At 42.2% G+C, this 21,924-nt stretch overlaps 1 protein-coding gene across 2 annotated transcripts in view; it reads left to right on the forward strand.

Annotated features, from left to right (window-relative positions):
* Positions 1-21,924, forward strand: part of ADAMTS12 (ADAM metallopeptidase with thrombospondin type 1 motif 12) — a 393,807-nt gene that overhangs the window by 210,233 nt on the left and 161,650 nt on the right. For both annotated transcript variants that reach the window (XM_070357669.1, XM_070357670.1), the window contains 2 exons: positions 17,257-17,381; positions 20,316-20,465. In XM_070357669.1, coding sequence (XP_070213770.1) covers positions 17,257-17,381; positions 20,316-20,465 — 275 coding nt within the window. The remainder of the gene's footprint in view (positions 1-17,256; positions 17,382-20,315; positions 20,466-21,924) is intronic.

Raw genomic sequence — 21,924 nt, forward strand, 5'->3', positions numbered from 1 at the left:
ATTGAGTGCAGCACTTTAACAGCATCATCTGTTAGGATTGGAAATATCTCAGCTGGAATTCCATCACCTCCACTAGCTTTGTTGTACTAATGCTTCCTGAGGCCCACATGACTTCACACTCCAGGATGTCTGGCTCTAGGTGAGTGATCACACCATCGTGGTTGTCTGGGTCATTAAGACCTCTTTTGTCTGGGTCATTAAGACCTTTTTTTGTATAGTTCTTCTGTGTATTCTTGCTACCTCTTCTTAACATCTTCTGCTTCTGATGGGTCCATACCATTTCTGTCCTTTATTGTGCCCATCTTTACATGAAATGTTCCCTTGGTGTCTCAATTTTTTGAAGAGATCTTTAGTCTTTCCCATTCTATTGCTTTCCTCTGTTTCTTTGCACTGTTCACCTATGAAGCCTTTCTTGCTCTTCTTTGGAACTCTGCTTTCAGATGGATATATCTTCCCTTTTCTCCTTTGCCTTTCACTTCTCTTCTTTTCTCAGCTATTTGCAAGGCCTAAGAGACAATCATTTTGCTTTTTTGCCTTTTTTTTTCTTGGGGATAGTTTTGGTCACCGCCTCCTGTACAATGTTATGAACCTCTGTCCATAGTTGTTCAGCCACTCTATCAGATCTAATCCCTTGATTTGTCACTTCCAGTGTATAAGGGATTTGATTTAGGTCAAACCTGAATGGTCTAGTGATTTTCACTACTTTCTGCAGTTAAAGTCTGAATTTTGCAAATAGGAGACCTGAGGTCAAAATGCTCAAGGCAAGTTTTACTGTTTTCTGTGTGGAAGCCTCCACAACAGAAGATCTTAATGTCAGTGATCTCTGAAGCCTTATCCTTTTTCCTTCCTCTCTCCACTACCACTTGCTTTAGTCACGAAAGACATACTTTGGTATCATGGAATACCTATTATTTCCCTTTCTGTAAATGTTTTTTTAAAAGATTTAACCCAAACTTAGAAACTAGGCAAAATGAAGACTATATATCCTTTCAGTGGCTAGCATGACTCTTCTCACTCTATGAGGATGTAGATTTGTTTGGTTATGGTCTAGACAGCTGTGAAAAGAAGAGAAATGAAAAGCAAAGGAGAAAAGGAAAGCTATAGCATCTGAATGCAGAGTTCCAAAGAATAGCAAGGAGAGATAAGAAAGCCTTCCTCAGTGATCAATGCAAAGACATAGAGGAAAACAACAGAATGGGAAAGACTAGAGATCTCTTCAAGAAAATTAGAGATACCAAGGGAACATTTCATGCAAAGATGGGCTCGATAAAGGACAGAAATGGTATGGACCTAATAGAAGCAGAAGATATTAAGAAGAGGTGGCAAGAATACACAGAAGAATACAAAAAAGACCTTCATGACCAAGATAATCATGATGGTGTGATCACTCACCTAGAGCCAGACATCCTGGAATGTGAAGTCAAGTGGGCCTTAGAAAGCATCACTACAAACAAAGCTAGTGGAGGTGATGGAATTCCACTTGAGCCCTTTCAAATCCTGAAAGATGATGCTGTGAAAGTGCTGCACTCAATACGCCAGCAAATTTGGAAAACTCAGCAGTGGCCACAGGACTGGAAAAGTTCAGTTTTCATTCCAGTCCCAAAGAAAGGCAATGCCAAAGAATGCTCAAACTACCACAAATTGCACTCATCTCACACGCTAGTAAAGTAATGCTCAAAATTCTCCAAGCTAGGCTTCAGCAATACATGAACCGTGAACTTCCTGATGTTCAGGCTGGTTTTAGAAAAGGCAGAGGAACCAGAAATCACATTGCCAACATCCACTGGAACATCAAAAAACGAAGAGAGTTCCAAAAAAACATCTATTTCTGCTTTCTTGACTATGCCAAAGCCTTTGACTGTGTGGATCACAACAAACTGGAAAATTCTGAAAGAGATGGGAATACCAAACCACCTGACCTGCCTCTTGAGAAACCTATATGCAGGTCAGGAAGCAACAGTTAGAACTGGACATGGAACAACAGACTGGTTCCCAGTAGGAAAAGGAGTATGTCAAGGCTGTATATTGTCACCCTGCTTATTTAACTTATATGCAGAGTACATCATGAGAAATGCTGGGCTGGAAGAAGCACAAGCTGGAATCAAGATTGCCAGGAGAAATATCAGTAACCTCAGATTTGCAGATTACACCACCCTTATGGCAGAAAGTGAAGATGAACTAAAAAGCCTCTTAATGAAACTGAAAGAAGAGATTGAAAAAGTTGGCTTAAAGTTCAACATTCAGAAAATGAAGATCATGGCATCCAGTCCCATCACTTCATGGGAAATAGGTGGGGAAACAGTGTCAGACTTTATTTTCTTGGGCTCCAAAATCACTGCAGATGGTGATTGCAGCCATGAAATTAAAAGATGCTTATTCCTTGGAAGGAAAGTTATGACCAACCTAGATAGAATATTGAAAAGCAGAAACATCACTTTGCCAACAAAGGTCCGTCTAGTCAAGGCTATGGTTTTTCCTGTGGTCATGTATGGATGTGAGAGTTGGACTGTGAATAACGCTGAGCACTAAAGAATTGATGCTTTTGAACTGTGGTGTTGGAGAAGACTCTTGAGAGTCCCCTGGACTGCAAGAAGATCCAACCAGTCCATTCTGAAGGAGATCAGTCCTGGGATTTCTTTGGAAGGAATGATGCTAAAGCTGAAACTCCAGTACTTTGGCCTCCTCACGTGAAGAGTTGACTCATTGGAAAAGTCTCTGATGCTGGGAGGGATTTGGGGCAGGAGGAGAGGGGGACGACAGAGGATGAGATGGCTGGATGGCATCACCAACTCGATGGACATGAGTTTGGGTGAACTCTGGGAGTTGGTGATGGACAGGGAGGCCTGGCATGCTGTGATTTATGGGGTTGCAAAGAGTCGGACACGACTGAGCGACTGAACTTAACTGAACTGATGGTAAAGTTAGGTGATAACATTCAGGAAGCTGATAGAATACAAATGGATTTTGTCAAGTAGAGATGGAAAGGATTTGTGTCCAGCTGAGAAGATAACTACAAAGATTATGGTTTTATTGCTCTGTGGCCCATTACATAATTGTGTATATAATTTAGCAGTCTTAGTTCAGCATCCTTTTCTTTGTTTTTCTGTTTTTTTTGTTTGTTTGTTTTGTTTTTTTACTATCATTGCCTCAGTTTTTAGTATCTGCTTTCAATCCAGTTTTGCCATCTTGCTTATCTCCTTATTAGTGAGTTAAATAAATCTTGAACATCTGCTCACCATATGTCTGTATGAGAATTATGTTTTTAAGTTTTTGAAAATTATGCTTGACTAACTTGGAAGAAAATTATGCTTGATAATTGCCATTACTGCCATTACCCCTACCATAGTTTGGCCAAACTACAGGGAGGAAACACAGCCCCGCCCATCAACAGAAAATTGGGTTAAAGATTTACTCAGCATGGCCCTGCCTTTCAGAGCAAGACCCAAATTCCCCCATAGCCAGTCCCTCCCATCAGGAAACTTCCACAAACCTCTTATCCTTTTCCATCAGAGGGCAGACAGAATAAAATCCACAATCACAGAAAACTAACAAAACTGATCAATTGGATCACAGCCTTGTCTAACTCAATGAAACTATGAGCCATGCTATGTAGGGCCACCCAAGACAGATGGGTCATGGTGGAGAGTTCTGACAAAATGTGGTCCACTGGAGAAGAGAATGGCAAACCACTTCAGTATTCTTGCCTTGAAAACCCACGGACAGTATGACAAGGCAAAAAAATATGACACTGAAAGATGAACTCCCCAGGTCAGTAGGTGCCTGAAGTGCTTCTCCACTGGAGAAGAGTGGAGAAATAACTCCAGAAAGAATGAAGAGATGGAGCCAAAGCAAAAACAATACCCAGTTGTAGATGTGACTGGTGATAGAAGCAAGGTCTGATGCTGTAAAGAGCAATATTGCATAGGAACCTGAAATGTTAAGTCCATGAATCAAGGTAAATTGGAAGTGGTCAAACAGGAGAAGGCAGAAGTGAACATCGACATTTTAGAAATCAGTGAAATAAAATAGCCTGGAATGGGCAAATTTAATTCAGATGACCATTATATTTACTACTGTGGGCAAGAATCCCTTAGAAGTGGCCCTCATAGTCAACGAGACTCTGAAATGCTGTACTTAGGTGCAGTCTCAAAAATGAAAGAATAATCTCTGTTCGTTTCCAAGGCAAATCATTCAGTATCACAGTAATCCAAGTCTATGCCCCAACCACTAATGCCAAAGAAGCTGAAGTCGAACACTTCTATGAAGACCTACAAGTCCTTATAGAACTAACACCAAAAAAAGATTTCCTTTTCATCGTAGGGGACTAGAGTTCAAAAGTAGGAAGTCAAGAGATGCCTGGAGTAACAGGAAAGTTTTGCCTTGAAGTACAAAATGAAGCAGGGCAATGGCTAACAGAGTTTTGCCGAGAGATCACATTGGTCATAGCAAACACCCTCTTCCAACAATACAAGAGATGACTCTACTCATGGACATCACCAGATGGTCAATACTGAAATCAGATTGATTATATTCTTTGCAGCTGAAGTTGGGAAAGCTCTATATTGTCATCACAAACAAGACTGGGAACTGACTGGCTCAGATCATGAACTCCTTATTGCCAAATTCAGACTTACATTGAAGAAGTAGAGAAAACCACTAGACCATTCAGGTATGACCTAGATCAAATCCCTTATAATTATACAGTAACAAATAGATTCAAGGGATTAGATCTGATAGAGTACCTGAAGAACTATAGACAGATGTTCATGACATATGCAGAGTACATCATGTGAAATGCCAGACTGTATGAAGCACAAGCTGGAATCAAGATTGCCAGGAGAAATATCAATAACCTCAGATATGCAGACAATTCCACCCTTATGGCAGAAAGTGAAGAAGAACTAAAGAGCCTCTTGATGAAAATGAAAGAGAAGAGTGAAAAAGCTGGCTTAAAACTCAGCATTAAAAAAATAAAGATCATGGCATCTGGTCCCATCACTTCATGGCAAATACATGGGGAAACAATGGAAACAGTGACAGATTTTATTTTCTTGGGCTCCAAAATCACTGCAGATGGTGACTGCAGCCATGAAATTAAAAGATGCTTGCTCCTTGGAAGAAAAGTTATAACAAATGTAGACAGCATTTTAAAAAGCAGAGACATCACTTTGCTGACAAAGGTTCATCTAGTCAAAGTTATGGTTTTTCCAGTAGTCATGTATGGATATGAGAGTTGGACCATAAAAAAAGCTGAGTGCTGAAGAATTGATGCTTTTGAACTGTGGTGTTGGAGAAGACTCTTGAGAGTCCCTTGGACTGCAAGGAGTTCTAACCAATCAACCCTAAAGGAGATCAACCTTGAGTATTCACTGGAAGGACTGATGATGAAGCTCCAATACTTTGACCACCTGATGCGAAGAACTGTCTCATTAGGAAAGACCTTGATGCTGGGAAAGATTGAAGGCAGGAGGAGAAGGGATCAACAGAGGACGAGATGGTGAATGACATCACCAACTCAATGAACATGAGTTTGAGCAAACTCTAGTATTTGACGATGGACAGGGAAGCCTGGCTTGCTGCAGTCCATGGGGTTGCAAAGAGTTGTACATGACTGAACAGCTGAACTGACTGACTAATCTTGTAGGGCAAATCTTCACTCTTGTAAAATGGTCTAACATATATGCATGCTTAGCCATGGTTGTGGCAGTGGGGGGAAGGAAGGTTCTCCTGAGTGTAGAAAGGAAAAACCTTTACCCTCACAGTCTCAACAATAGCCTTAGTAGGAGCTCAATATGTGGTTTCCATGGACTGGACCCCTTTGAACCCTGCAACTCTTCATTTTCAGGAAACAAGGACACTGAAGTGTCACTGCCAGTGGAATCCTTTGAAAAAACTTGATTGGTCATTACCTCTTTGGCCCTATCACAGTTACATTGTTTTTCTTTCCATCCTCATTTGGCAAGTGCAACGAGACACACATGAATTGCTGTAAAATAGCCACAGCTTCCTTTGTCCCAATTGCGAAATGTCTTTCTCATTCAAGCTTTTATAGAATCTCCAAGTGGCACAGGGTTCACAGTTTGACAACAGAATTGCCAGCCCACTGGAGCGTTGTGGTTAACAGTTCCCATTTTCTTGATTCTCGGAAAACAGTTGGAGCTGTTCTTCACAACTTGGACTAATAAGCAGCCCAAGAAAGAGCAGTAATGACTCCTTAATTAACATCGAGGTAGCAGCCACAAGTGGAGAAGGCAATGGCAGCCCACTCCAGTGTTCTTGCTGGAGAATCCCAGGGACAGGGGAGCCTGGTGGGCTCCTGTCTATGGGGTCGCACAGAGTCGGACACAACTGAAGCGATTTAGCAGCAGCAGCCACCACAGGCAGAAAGTTTAGTGTGGGGTGTTGAGAGGTGACTGCTCTTGAGCAGGGGACTTGAGTTTGAGTCCTGACTGTCATCATCCCAACTCTGTCATTATCCCGTGGGTAACTGAGCAAGTCCCATCACGGCTGCATCCCTCCTTTTTCTTCATCTGTAAATGAGAAGCCAGTGGTGGTACATCAACTCTTTGTCAAATGCTGTGTTAGCCACTGAAGGTACGAACACAAATCTAAGTCCTAGTTCCTGATTCTAAGGAGCTTAGCATCTCCTGCACAAACGCACAAAGTAGAAAACTTCAAACTGACGTCACTTGTTCTGAAAAAAGGAAACAGTGTGATTGCGCTGGAGGCAGGAGAGAAAATAGCCAATAAAAACCTGCCCACCTCCATTCCCACCTGGTCTTGTTCTAGTGTTGTGCGTCTCTGTGTGTGACATCAACATGCATCCAGTTGTAGAAGCTAAGAACCTAGAAGTTGTCCATGATCCCTCCTCCTCCCGCCTCCACCCCAAATCCAGCCCATCATCAGGTACTGCCAGTTTTCTCTGACCAACTCCATTTACATCACTTAAATTCAGGACCAGTTGTCTCTTTCCTGGGTTCTAGTTGTATATACTTTCTGTTCTATTTGGATTCCTTTGGATCTTGTTTTCTCATTGTAGCCAGGATGATCTCCAAATGCTAATCTGATTATCTCTACTCTCCTGACTTCCTTCCCAAAGCATATTCCTGATTTAAAACAATCCAGTGTTTTCCTGATTCCCTCTCTAAACTCTTACTGTGTCCCACTTGCTGTTAGGATAGAGTGATAGTTTTCTATTCATCATGCTTTCTCCTACTGCTCATCTTGTTGTTCAGTCTGTCTTCCTTGTGGAGTTCAGTTAGTTAACACCTTCATTTTCAGATCTCAGTTCCAGTGTCACTTGGCTGAGGAAGCCTTCCTTGAGATCCATGTCCAGTAATATTCTATTATATAATTCCACAGCACTGCATTTCTCCTTTGTAGCACCTATTTGAGTTATAATTTTATATCTCTTGGCCTGATGCACTCTCCTGCATTAGTGTGTGGGACTTATGTGCAGAGGCTGGGACTGGTGTTGCTCACCACTCAGCCCCACTGGTTTAGAATAGATAAAGGAAAGAATGAATGAGTGAGAGCAGTCAGTGGGTGAAGCTAAGGGTCAACAGTGGCCAAGTCATGACAAGCCTATGACCCCTAATGGGATATGGATCTAATCCTGTGAAACCTTCTGGATGATTCCAAACTGAGAGATGAAGTGGAGAGAGAAACATTAGAGAGATGGCTCTGGGGCTCTGTGGAGAGAGACATGAGGTGGGGGACACAGAGGTAGGTCTCTGCCATCAGTGAATTCCTATGACTCTCTTCTTCCTTATTCAAAATCCTGCCTGGCAGCTCACACCATTTGGGTTTTCATTTTCTGTGCTGGGTTCAAGAGACTTGGTGGTTAACCTCCATATGGAAAATACACTTCCTCTGTGTCAGTTGCACAAGTGCTCAGTTGTGTCTGGCTGTGGCCTCATGGATTGTAGCCCACGGAGGAGCCTGGTGGGCTGCAGTCCATGGGGTCACTAAGAGTCGGACATGACTGAGCGACTTCACTTTCACCTTTCACTTTCATGCATTGGAGAAGGAAATGGCAACCACTCTGCTGTTCTTGCCTGGATAATCCCAGGGACGGGGGAGCCTGGTGGGCTGCCGTCTACGGGGTCGCACAGAGTTGGACATAACTGAAGCGACTTAGCAGCAGCAGCAGGCTCCTCTGACCATGGAATTTTCCAGGTAAGATTACTGGAGCAGGGTTCTATTTCTCAGTTACTGTCATGTGAAAACCCCTGTGGAATTCCATCACATTTTGAGGGTAAGTTTGACATGATACTCATTTTGGAGCATCCTAGAGACATCTCAAGGAATAGAGGGTCATATTTAAGACCAGTGGAAACACACATACACAAAACCATGAGCTGGAAAGGTTTGCCATGCTTTTTAAGGCATCATGGGCCAGGAAATCAGAGTGGCTTCACATATGAACCAATTTGCTCTCTTTCCTGTCTTGCTTCCCTCCAGCCCTGAATCAAACTCTCATCTTCACTTTATGACCCTATCCTATCTTTTGAAGTCCTGTTGTCTCTCAGGGACTCAGACTCAAACTTGGCCTTTTAGTCCTTTCCACTTAAGACCAATTTGTTCAGTGACCTCCCTGCTCAACAGTTGGCCAGGGACTGCTCTCTTCCCTCCTGCTTCTGTGAGCAGTTGACATCATGGCAAGCACAGATTTATAGTTACTCCCGCCTCTTCCTAGCCGTATAAGCCCTGGTAGGTTTCTTGTCTGTGCCTCCATGTCTTCATTTGGTAAAATGGGGATAAGAATGGTTACTTCCTGGTGTTGCTGTGAGAATCAAACATGTTAATTCACATAATGGTCAGCATAGTCAGGCTTGTAGAAACCATTCCATCAGTGTTACTTGTCAGTATCATTCTCATTCTTATCATCGTCGTCATCATCATTTAGGTCCCATAGCAACCCTGGCAACTGTTACTATTATACTAATTTCACAGATGAGGAGATTGTACCAAAGTCTTTGATGGAAAACAAAAAACCTGAAGGAGATGAATAGGGTCTTTAGAAGCTGGAGACTTCTTTTAAGGACAGGATAGAGCCAAAGCTGGGGGTGGAGTGAGTTGGGATGAAGCCAGCCGCATGGCCCCAGATCACTGTGCCATTGAGAAGTAGGGCCTTGGGGTGTCAGGCTGGCTTGAAGGAGCAGCAGGCCTGACAAATAGGAAGGAGATGTCTGTTTGCACAGAGAATGTCTCTCCACATTTAGTGTTGGATTCACTTCTCTGATACTCTGGCGTTAAAAGACTGCTGACTTTGGCAACTCAGACTGGTGACCTCCCCTGTCCCCAGGGTGACATGTGGATCTGTAGTAATCTGTAGAACTGCTGCTTTTTCAAGATAAATGTCAAAAAATATGGGCAATGAATTTGTACACTCACCACTTTAAAAAATATCAAGTATCTCTTCCTCTGACGATCAGATGAGTTACTCCTTAGGTACACTGGAAGTTTTAAGGTTAAACTTTTTACTGCTTTTCTTTCTCTGCCTGTTCACTTTCTTTTAAGAACCTAAGCCTGGTTAGCAGAGCATGATCAGACTGCAGTGAATCACAAATTCTCTAGGAAATCAATACATGATTTTTTTTTTCATTATAATGAGAGAGATTACAAAGAGGACAACTTATAATAAAAGCCACGTTCTTGCAAAATCATTTTCTCTCTCCCATTTGGGACTATTTCTGCAAGCCATTGCTGACTTCCTCTAGGTCACCTCCCTGTTCAATCAGGTCACATACTCAAATGAATAGGAAAGGGGAAGTGAGAAGTGAATTGGACTGAAGTGGCTGAGAAAATGAGGTGAGAAAAAAATGATGAAGGAACAAAAATGGAAATCTATTTTTGTTTACAAAGGAAATAGGAAAAAAAATTGAGTGGATGGGGGTTTGTTTTGAGAAGTGCAGATAATGACAAGGGTGTTTTGTAGGAAATATTTAATATAAGTCTCCCCTTATTCATTGTGCATCAGTGTTCTCTCTCTGAAGCTCTTTTGTATTGTGTGCATGCTGAGAGCTACATGGTGTTGAGGCATAGCTAACCATGGCTCCTGGGATCACGTGCATTCAAGAAGCTGAATATTTCTTGAACTTAGCCTCTTATGAGACTTGGAGATGAAGAGGCTGAAAAAAGTTGTGCTCAATTAAAATTTCCTGCAAGAGTCATGACATCTAACAGGAAAGTAGTAACATGGAACTTAACTTGTGTTAAATGCCACACACTGTAGATGAAAGTTATATACAAGGGCAAGGTACCGAGCTACAAATGACCAGCAGCTCAGTTAATTGCACTTGCTATGGCTGTTAGAGGAACTGGCAAAGGCAATAAGGAGAAAACAAGCACAATTTGGGGGTAGACTTGGGGCTCTAACATTTTTTTTCTTTCTCGTGTTGATGAAAATTCAATTAACTACTAAGTTAAGAGAAAAAAGAATTTTATTCAAGCTAAACTGAGGTTTATAATCTGGAAGGCAGATTCTCGGAAATCTCTGAGAGTAACATCACACAATTTTAACATTTCAAGCTAGTGCAGCAAATGCTGTGAACCAAGATGCTCACAACATATTTGTAGAAAACTCCTCCAGACGAGGAGGCAGGGAAGACTTCTTGGAAATGTCCCAGTTGAGTCTTTAAAAATTAATGGATGTTGAGTAAGTTAAAGGGAATAAATAAGGAGAGAAATGAGGCTTTCTAGACAGAGGAGGCAGCCTGAAGAAAGCAAGGAGAGAAAGAACATATGTTCGGGGGTGGGGCAAATGGTAACACAGGCAGTTTGAATGTTGCTGGAACACAAACTGTGAGGTTGAACATGAAGGGAGGGCTTCCTGGAGGCTGGACTTTGAAAGGTCTCAAGTCTTGCCTGGTGGTATGAGCAGACTTTGGTTTTAGCTGGATCAACCTGGTGATGGCAAGGAGGATAGATTTAAAAAGAAGAAAGGAGGAGAACAGTGAAAAGATGCTGCAAGAATTAATTCAAGAATAAAATGATGAGGGTTTGAACTCAGACAGTTGGGAGTAAAGATGGAGAGAAGGTTGAGTTAACAGCACGTGATGACAAACTGGGATGTTGAGAAAGAGGAGACCAATAGGAGGACACCGACTTGATGGTGGTTCCTGTAACTAAGAAGATGCAGGAAGAATAGCAGGTTAACACAGGGAGATAGAGGGTCAGGGATGTGGAGTTAGGGCTATCTGTGGTGCAAGCCAGAAGGGTGTGTCCATCAAGAGATTTGGGTCCATGAGTTTGAACTCTAGGGGAGGTTGGGAATGAGATATAGACTTGAAAGTTAGTAGTGTATAGGTGAATACCCAAAATAAAACTGTGATCAAGAGTGAACTATTAATAGCAATGAGCCAAAAAGAAGAAGAGCTACCCAAGAACAGGCCTGAGAGTAAGAAGAGGAAGGAGAGCTAGGGGGTCTCAGAAGTAGAGGGTCTCTGTCTGTGTTTGTCTCCCCTGGTGGTGGAAGTGTGAGGTGGGGGAGATAAATAAACAATAACCATCAATATTTGAATTGCTAAATCTTTCCAATTACTCAAAGCAAAATATTTAGAGAAGTGTCTTCCAACTCATTGGAAGAGACCATGAGGCTGGCAAAGATTTGAGGGCAGGAGGAAAAGGGGACGACAGAGATGAGATGGTTGGATAGCATCACTGACTCGATGGACATGAGTTTGAGCAAACTCTGGGAGATGGTGAAGGACAGGAAAGCCTGGTGTGCTGCAGTCCCTGGGATCCCAAAGAGTAAAGACACAACTGAGAAACTGAACAACTTCAGTAGTTTGAAAACCACCAGTCCTGGACTAGTAGCTGCAAAACTGGCATTCCAACCTTGCTCTGCCAAAACCAGCTCTGACTTGGCTGAAGTCCTCCCCTCTAAGACCTGGATCTCCTCATTGTTTAAATGAGAGGACTGGATTTATAATTCTGAAGGCCCTTCAAGGAAATGGACTCATAGTACGCTGGGAAAACTGGAGACAGAGTCTGTGCAGCAGGGTCTGGAAGATGACTGTTTCTCCCAGTCCTTGCTCACACTTGAATTTGGCTCAGTATCCAGGGAGAGTGGATATTTGTAGACATTCACTTTTCCTTAAACAGACACACATGTAGACTGGTGTGTAAGTTCTTAGAAAATGATGAGTCCAATGTGAAGAGCTGACTCATTTGAAATGACCCTGATGCTGGGAAAGACTGAGGGCAGGAGGAGAAGGGAACGACAGAGGATGAGATGGTTGGATGGCATCACCAACTCAATGGACATGAGTTTGGGTGGACTCCGGGAATTGGTGTTGGACAGGGAGGCCTGGTGTGCTGCAGTTCATGGGATCTATTGCAACCCCCTAGTCTTGGTTGGGGCCAGTTGTTACTTTTAAGATGTTAAAACTTTCTTGAGATAATTGTAGATTCACATATAGTTGTAAGAAATATTGCAATGAAATCCCTTATACCCTTTACCCAGTTTCCCCTAAGGGTAACATCTTGTATAAGATCTTGTACATTTGGTGCAAGATCAGAACCAATAAATTGATATTCATACAAACTACCTCTCTCATTCAGATTTCACCAGTTTTACAAGCATTTAGATGACCCTAGTGGTAAAGAACCCGCCTGCCACTGTAGCAGACATAAGAGACCTGGGTTCCATCCATGGGTCGGGAAGATCCCCTAGGGAATGACAATCTGCTCCAGTATTCTTGCCTGGAGAATCCCATGGACAGAGGAGCCCCCCAGGTTACAATCCATGGGATCGCACAGTCAGACATGACTGTGATTGAGCATGCACATTGATTTTGTCTGTTTACATTCAGTTCTATGCAGTTTTAATATGTGTAGATTTCTGGAACCTTTGCCACAGTGCAGAACAGTTCATTACAAAGATGCTACCCTTTGATACCTCCCTTCTGCCTACTGACCTAAATCCTGGAAAGCACTAATCTGTTCTACATCTCTCTAATTCTATCGTTTCAAGAATGTTATATAAATGGAATCGTACACTATGTAAGCTCTTGAGATTTTTTTTTTTCCATGTAACCTCTTGAGACTGGATTTTTTTCATTGGTCATAATTCCCTTGAGATCCATCCAAGTTGTGTGTATGGAAAGTTTGTCCCTTTTTAGTCTTAAGTAGCATTCCATGGTACATGACAGTTTATTTAACCATTCACTCATTGAGGGACATTTGGGTTCTTTCCAGTCTTCTGCTACCGTGCATGAAGCTGCTGTAAACATTCCACTGCAGGCTTTTGTGTGAGTGTAAGTTTTCATTTCTCTGGGACAAATATCCAGGAATGCAGTTGCTGGCTCATATGATGGTTGCAGGTTTAGTTTTTTTAAGAAACTTCAAACTGTTTTCCGTAGTGGCTGTACATTTTACATTCTCACCAGCCGTGTGAGTGACCCAATTTTATCACATCCTTACCATTGTTTGGGTGCTGTCACTTTAAAAAATGTTAGTCACTCTGATAGGCATATAGTACCGCCTAGTCAAGGCTATGGTTTTTCCAGTGGTCATGTATGGATGTGAGAGTTGGACTCTGAAGAAAGCTGAGCGCCGAAGGATTGATGCTTTTGAAGTGTGGTGTTGAAGAAGACTCTTGAGAGTCCCTTGGACTGCAAGGAGATCCAACCAGTCCATTCTGAAGGAGATCAGCCCTGGGATTTCTTTGGAAGGAATGATGCTAAAGCTGAAACTCCAGTACTTCGGGCACCTCATGCGAATAGTTGACTCATTGGAAAAGACTCTGATGCTGGGAGGGATTAGGGGCAGGAGGAGAAGGGGACGACAGAGGATGAGATGGCTGGATGGCATCACTGACTCGAAGGACGTGAGTCTGAGTGAACTCCGGGAGTTGGTGATGGACAGGGAGGCCTGGCGTGCTACAATTCATGGGGTCGCAAAGAGTCAGACACGACTGAGTGACTGAACTGAACTGAATGTCTCATTATGCCTTACAGATTTTCCTCTGTCATGTTCGCAGGGCTTAGTGACCCCTTTAGGTACCTAATTTTACCTTAAATGCAAAGCAAAAAGAAAAGGATTTCTTCAAATACTAGTTTTCCTGCAGAACCTGGTAAAAGGATATGTTCTAAGATTTTTTTTTCATTTTCAAAATCGTCCACAATTTCCTTTGTTTCTTTTGTCTATGGCGAAAATTCCAAAGGCATGTTTCCATTATGTTAAAGAAGATGGGTTGATCACTAAAAACTACTGTGTTATGATTACACCCACAGTCATTTGTAAAAGATACTCAAAACTTAAGCTTTCTTTTTTTTTTTTTAACAAGAGCCATTTTTTTTTAATGATACTTTTACAATAGAGGTATTTTGCTGCTAAGGCAAATTGAAAGCAAAAGTTTTCAGAAAGCTTTGATTAATTCAGAAAATTATGATGGTCCTTGAAGTAGAAGAACAGAGAAGTTGGAGGAAACCTAATGGGGTGAAAGGGGCTTCCCTGGTGGCTCAGTGGTAAAGAATCCACTTACCAGTGCAGGAGACGCAGATTCTATCCCTAGGTCAGGAAGATCGCCTAAAGGAGGAAATGGCAATCGACCCCAGTATTCTTGCCAGGAAAATCCCATGGACAGAGGAGGCTGGTGGGCTATAGTTCATGGGATTGCAAAGAATCAGACACAACTGAGTGACTAAACAACAACACCATCTTATTATGGTTTTCATTTGCAATTCTCTGATGGTTAATAAGGTTGAACATCTTTTTATTGTGCTTACTTGCCATCTGTATATCCCCTTCAGTGACACGTCTCTTCATGTCTTTTGCCTGTTTTCTAGTTCTTTCATTGTTGAGATTTGACAGATCTTTAGATTTTCTAGAGACAAGACCTTGACAGCTATCTGGCTTACAAATACTTTCTCTCACTCTGGAGCTCTTCTGTTCATTCTCTTCACAAGGTTTCTTCCAGAACAAAAGTTTTTCATTTTGATGAGATTCAGTTTTTCAATTTTTCCTTTTCTGAATTACCTTATCAGTATCCAGTCTCTAAACTTTTTTCCTAGTCTTGGGGACCCAAGATTTTCCCCTGATTTTTTTTAAGTTTTATAATTTTTTTTTAAATTTTATATATCGGTCTGTGGTCCACCTTGAGAAAATTTTTGTGTAAGGTGTGAAGTTTAGATCAAGGCTCATGCCATCCCTCAAAAGTTTGTAATATTCTGGATACAGATCCTGTACATATTTTATTAGATTTATGCCAGTTTCATTTTCTTTGGAATGATGCAAAATGGCATTATTTTTTAATTAATGAGTATGTCTTTCACATCCTTCCTCTCCCCCAAACAAACAAGCAAATGTGAGTTTAAAACAAACCTCAAAGCAATCTGGTGATAGTCGATGGTTTTATAGCTTGCCTTCCTGTCTGAAGGAGAGGGAGTAAGGCATCATTCTTACGAGGCTGGTCACCAGTTATTAACAGAACCACAGCTCCATCTAGGAGCCTTCGTCCTCACAGTCTTTGATTCAGTAACTGACCTGGGCGAACTTTTGCTAGTTCTTTACTTCTCTGAGGTTTAATTTTCTCTTATTATAAAATGGAAATAGCAATACTTTCTTTATAAATAATGCTGCCACCAGCAAAGAGCCACCAGGGAAGCCCAAGAATACTGGAGTGGGTAGCCTATCCCTTCTCCAGTGGATCTTCCTGACTCAGGAATCAAACTGGGGTCTCATGCATTGTAGGAGGATTCTTTACCAGCTAAGCTTACCAGGAAAGCCTATAAATAATACTAAGAGGGTGCAATTAAATTAAAAAGAGAATTTATCTACAACTATCTGGCATATAAATAAAGATCAATAAATGTTTCCTTCTTCCCTTTCTTCCTTTCCTCCTTTCCCTTCCTTCTTCCCTCCACCTTCACTTCCTTTTTTCCTCCTTTCTATTTGTAGTTCATGCCACCAGGCCAGTTTTTTATGGTAGGTTTCTTCCAGAAGGGTTCTTGCTCTACCTTCAGTTTGACTAGGAGACTGACGCCCCATGCCCAACTAGCCCCCAAGAACCTCTCCTCCTTCACCATAGCTCCTTTAATAGATGCTAATGATGAGGATTATTAAATCATGAAGTCTGTTTCTTCTCTTTAACTTCTTTACTCTAGGAGTTCAGTGAGTTTACATGAGCAATGAGCCACCTTTCTGTGTTCTCATCAGGGGAAGGTGATTTATGGTAGTCAATCAGCATAGATGGGGGGACCTTGGAGTGCTTCTAACAGGCAACCAGAGTCTCTCAGGCCCTGTTGAATTTGAATGTGGGTCTCATCAAAATACAGAATACAGAGAAAAAGGCTCATAGTTTGATGTAGAGACAACCTGAAGTTCTTGGGCTGAGCCCAGAGTAATAGACTCAGATTAGAGTAGGCCAATGTAGGTCATCATTCTCCCTGTAGACTCCACCCTGTACAAGAGATGGCTATATAGAGACTCCATAGAAATGAGGTGGGGGAAAGGAATTTCTCCTTTAAAAATTCAAATTAAGCTGGAGTCCCTCCAGGGCTGATTATCTTTTTTCTTCTTCATTTGACAAGTGTTCATCCAGTTAATTTGGAACCAGCCCTCTCCTCCCATCTTCAATAGTAACTGTGGGCCAGCTAGATACGACTCAGGAGCCCTTGACGTTGTGGGGTGGGCCATCTACTCCAGCATCCTAATTGTTGTCAGACAGTCAATGATCCTAAATGGTTAAAAGCCTGGAGAGATTGTGTCACCTTCTGACCTTCATCCATGGATGTCAAACCAAGATGGAGACTACGGACAAGGAAATGTTCCATTCATCCTTGCAGGATACATCATGAAATGAAGGAGGTTTTTGTTGAAAATCTATTCATTTTGCATTCAGTTCAGTTCAGTCACTCAGTCGTGTCCGACTCTTTGCGATTAGAAATGAAAATACCTCTTTGGCATCATATTGACTTTGGAAACAAAGAACTACTAGAAATAGAACATCAAACAGATGTTGGTCTTTGCTAATATATTTTTAGTTTTCCTTCAAGGCCTACTTGTCCCAGTGATCATTTCTGTCCTACAGTTCTCTCTTTATGTTCTTTTAGTGGAAGTCATGGAAACAATAGTGTTTAGAGCAGGAGAGTGGCCCCGAGGAGTATGTTGGCCTCCCCAGACTCTTGCCAAATGTCTGAGGAGCACCTACCCAAAGGTCATTTCACTTGGCTGTTTTTGGGGCCTAATGTGATGGACCCTGACCACAGAAATCTCACCCGTGCCAATTTCTCCCTCTTCTTTCTCCAGCAAGGATTGAAAATAGTTCACCATGCAGAGAAGACACTGTCCAGCTTCTGCAAGTGGCAGAAGAGCATCAATCCCAAGAGTGACCTCAACCCTGCCCATCATGATGTGGCCGTCCTTCTCACCAGGTACCCCAGAGCCAGGGATGGTAAGACGGGTGGGGGATTGGCAAGTGAAAAGGTTGCCAGGTATTCAAACTCATGAGATTCTTCTATTCTCTGTTGTTCTTGGTCATTTAAAAGGGAGCTTCTGTGAACTAGATACCTCCTGACTCCCATCCCAGTAAGGGAGGAGTTAGTAAACTTGTTAAATGTGCACAGCTCTCTGTGTTAATCAACTGCATCTGCTTGTTCCTATCCCAGAGATGATTTCATCATTAAAACTGGCTTCTCGGTGCAGCTCTGTAAACAATCAGTAAGCTTGTTTGCAGATCCTCATTAAAGTCTCCTATAACTCTTCACCGTGGAATTTCTTATCCTTTAATTTTATTTTTAAAAAAAGTTCCTCCAATTTTGAAACCTGCAACTCTTTCTACAGAAATTAGTCTTCCATCTCTGACTGATGTCAAAGACAGAATATGGGGAGAAGGGCCTTCCCTGAATAGACAGAGTGATTTGCTTGCACCTTTGTCTCCTTTACCCTCATGAAGACATTATTTGTTCTGACTACAGAGACCCTATGTGCTAATAAGAACCATCAGGACTTCTAGGACTCATAGCAGTGAAAACCTAGTGAATTTACCTAATCAACCCAGGCTCTTGGAAGGCTATGTGTGCTCATTGATCCAATAGATATTTTTTGAGCACCTACTGTATAACAGATACTATTTTAATCTAGACAGATGAAGCTGTTAATGAGGGGGGAAGAGTAAGTTTTCACTGGGTACTCCTATGCAGACTCAGAGACATCCTGAATCCAGGGATGTAGAGTGGAAGAGGCCCTTCAGCCTGGCCCTCCAACCTTTTGATCAGGAAGGCCCTGGGTATCTGTTTGTTGTCTCTGGGAAGGACAGTCTGCCCCTGAACATCTTGGCTTGTCCTCTGTCCCTTTGACAGGATTATCTGAGTACATTGGATATCTACAAGAGATGATAATTAGCTCCCACCCTATCCAAATATCTGTCTTATCCTAACCGGAAGCTTCAATCCCAGAATCACTCTTTTGGCTGATTGCGAATAAGTTCCAAAATAAGTCTGTGGCATAAACCTATTACATTAGGTTCATCAGGGCTTGTGACACCTGTGTTGATTGGAACTTCCCTAGGGAATAGGTTGGTATGGGTGTAGAATCTAAGCACAGGGGCTTTGGGAAGCCAGCAGGCAACCAGAGAACATGAGGACCCAGGCAAGTGGCCCCGAGAAGACCAGTCTAGGCAAGACCTGGCTCTAGGAAAGAACCCTGGATCATGGAACCAGCATTGGCCAGCAGGCAGCTGTGTCTCAGCTGTGTCTCTCTTCTTTCTCTGAAAGCAGAATAGTTTCACCTCTCACTTTCACATGAATAAATGAGTGAGTTAATGATAGCTGGCTTTTGAGAGGTATTTGACATGGGCCAGGTTCAGTGCTATATCTGTTAGAACAATTATCATTCCACTTAATCCCCACAACAACCCTGATAGTTCATTACTATCTATCATTCCTATTTTACAGATTGAGAAACTGAGTCTTATAAATTATGTCACCTGCCCCAAATCTCACTGCTTTTAACAGATATAGCAGGGACTTAAATCCAGTTAGTTTGACCCCAGTAGCCATACTATCACCCTGTAAGAATGCAAAGGATCTGTTCTCCTTTTCTTCTTCTTATGATCATTTTTCTTCTTTACAACAGAGTTCTGGTTTCAAGTTTTGATGAACTTCAACCAGCTCCTAGACAATAGAGAGAATTTCAAGTTCTGAAGCAGGATTTCTCAGTAGTAACACTACTGACAATTTGGGTTGGCTAATTCTTTGCTGTGAGGATCTGGCCTGTGCACTGGGATGTATTTAACAGAATCCCTGGCCTCCATCCATGAGATGTCAGTGGAACCCTCCTCTAAGTTGTGATGGCCATAACTGTCTCCAGACATTGCCAGAAGTTCCTGAGGAGGGTGTGGGGAACAAAACCACCCCCTGTGGAGAATCTCTGCTCTGAAGGAGCAGGCAGGCTCAGGAAGGGAGGGAAGGAGAGGACTGAACTGGTCTCTGGAGGACTAGACTGAGATCCACTTCAACAGAGTTGCCTATAGAGGAGCTTTCAGTACAAGGTGGATTTGGTGTGAACACACCTTGTGAAATGGGGCTGGTGGATTCATGTCAAGGCATGTTTTTTCTTATACTGTCTCCAGTGCTTAGTGGAGGTGAAGCTGATCCCTTACTGGGAGCTTATGCGCCTTACCTGTAAGACCCATATTTTACAATCCTTTTGTCAGCACTTTTTATCCTCTTTATTGCTGGATACTTAATAGACACTCAATGGACAGTTTTTTTAGGGGCCTAACTTCCTTGTATCCTATGAGATCCTAGGAGTTTTTCTTTGTATGTCCATCCCCTCCCATATGCAGTATTGTTAGGGTGGTGGGACCGGAGAGACCATGAATTTGATCTCTAGATGGATTGATGGGACCAGTTGCCTTTTTCATGAATGAACAAAAGTTCTCATATCTTTTGAACATATACCTTGGAAAGGCCAAAAAGGCATTTCGTGTTTGAAAAACCTCAACCACTGATGATTGTCCTTTCCCTGTTTAAAAGTTCGATTAATTCCAATTTTCAATCAAATCCTTTCTCTTGTGTGTCAAATAATATAATTTGGCTTCCTGATATTAAGAATAAAAGCAACTCAATTAAAACATTTGCTGTATTTTCATATATTTCTTTGGGTGTGAATGAGATTCAATAATGAAGTGGTAAAATCAGAATAATCCTAGTGAATTCAAAATCGCTCCCTAAGATTTATATGGACTTTTAAAAACAATTTTAATCATGCTTTACAGACCATATTGCAAGTGAATTCATGGCCAGATGGGTTTTTTTCCTAGATGTGTCTTGAGGCACCTCCACATCCCCGTTCTTTGCTTTCAGAAAAGACCTCTGTGCAGGTGTCAATCACCGCTGCGAGACTCTGGGGCTGTCCCACCTGTCAGGAATGTGCCAGCCTCACCGGAGTTGTAACATCAATGAAGACTCTGGACTCCCCTTGGCTTTCACAGTTGCCCATGAACTCGGACACAGGTAAAGGGCCAAGGAAACTGAGATCTCCTCCTCCTGATCATGCATCAGTATCAGGGTGTCAGAAGAGTCGGGTTGCATTTTGGCTTGAGAATTACCTCCTAAATCTCTGCTTTCTCATCTGTAATGTGGCGAGGGGGGATTGGGGAAAGACACAAGTTCAATATTCCACTGTCTTCTCTGCCCGACCCCTTGTACCATCAACATCACAGAATCATAGAGACCACTGCAAGTCTCTGAGTTAGAACAAGGTGAGCAGAAACAAGGAGATAGTTTTAACTTAATTGATTAACTCAGGAGTAGTAATTCCTATTTGCTGCTGCTGCTGCTGCTAAGTCGCTTTAGTCATGTCTGACTCTGTGCAGCCCCATAGACAGCAGCCCACCAGGCTCTGCTGTCCCTGGGATTCTCCAGGCAAGAACACTGGAGTGGGTTGCCATTTCCTTCTCCATTGCATGAAAGTGAAAGTGAAGTCACTCAGTTGCTTCCAACTCATAGCGACCCCATGGACTGCAGCCCACCAGGCTCCTCCATCCATGGGATTTTCCAGGCAAGAGTACTGGAGTGGCTTGCCATTGCCTTCTCCAATTCCTATTTAGTTCTTATGAAATAGTGATGTTATTAATATCACTAAAAAGTCACAAACCTTAACATTCTTTGCCCTTCCTTTATGCCAGACATTTCACATTGTGTCATTGACTTCTCTCAACAACATTGCTGCTGCCAAGTCGCTTCAGTCGTGTCTGACTCTGTGCGACCCCACGGGCTGCAGCCTACCAGGCTTCTCCGTCCATGGGATTCTCCAGGCAAGAACACTGGAGTGGGTTGCCATTTCCTTCTCCCAACATTAGGAATTAGATATTATTGTTTGCACCATTGTACTTATGTGTATTAAAGGAGGACACTGAAAAAAAGAAATAAAGGAAAACTGCTTTAAACTCGGAAAGACTATCAAACAAACATCAGTTAACAGGAAGTCTGAGTTGTCACAAAAATGTATAAATTTGATTAGATCAATTGATTGAAGGCAGGTTTCAGAAATTTTTAGTAAAGGAATGTTGAGAATTCTGAATTCTCTAAGTATCAGAGGTTCTCAGGAGGAAAGATCTTAGCTTATTTGTAACTTAATATATTGATGTATTTATTAACCAGTAATGAGAGAACATCATATGAGGTGGAAGCTCAGAGTGGGGAGTCATATAAATGGCTCAACCGCACCCCTACCTGTTATGTGGTCACTAGCTTGAAAGAAAGCAAAACACTGAGCATATTCTGAATGTCCAGCCAGAAAAAGAGGTGGCATTAGGAAGAGCCCTGCTGACTAGATTATTTAAGGCCTGGACTCTCTGGTCTGGGCTTTCTCACCATTTTTCTCATATAATATTGGAACTTTTCAAAATACTTTTACCTAAAGTACTAAACCAGAGTATTGGCTTGGGAATTGGGACATGTGAGTGGTTAT

The sequence above is a fragment of the Bos mutus genome, chromosome 20 (assembly GCF_027580195.1).
Source record: "Bos mutus isolate GX-2022 chromosome 20, NWIPB_WYAK_1.1, whole genome shotgun sequence".
In the NCBI taxonomy this organism is placed as follows: Eukaryota; Metazoa; Chordata; class Mammalia; order Artiodactyla; family Bovidae; genus Bos; species Bos mutus.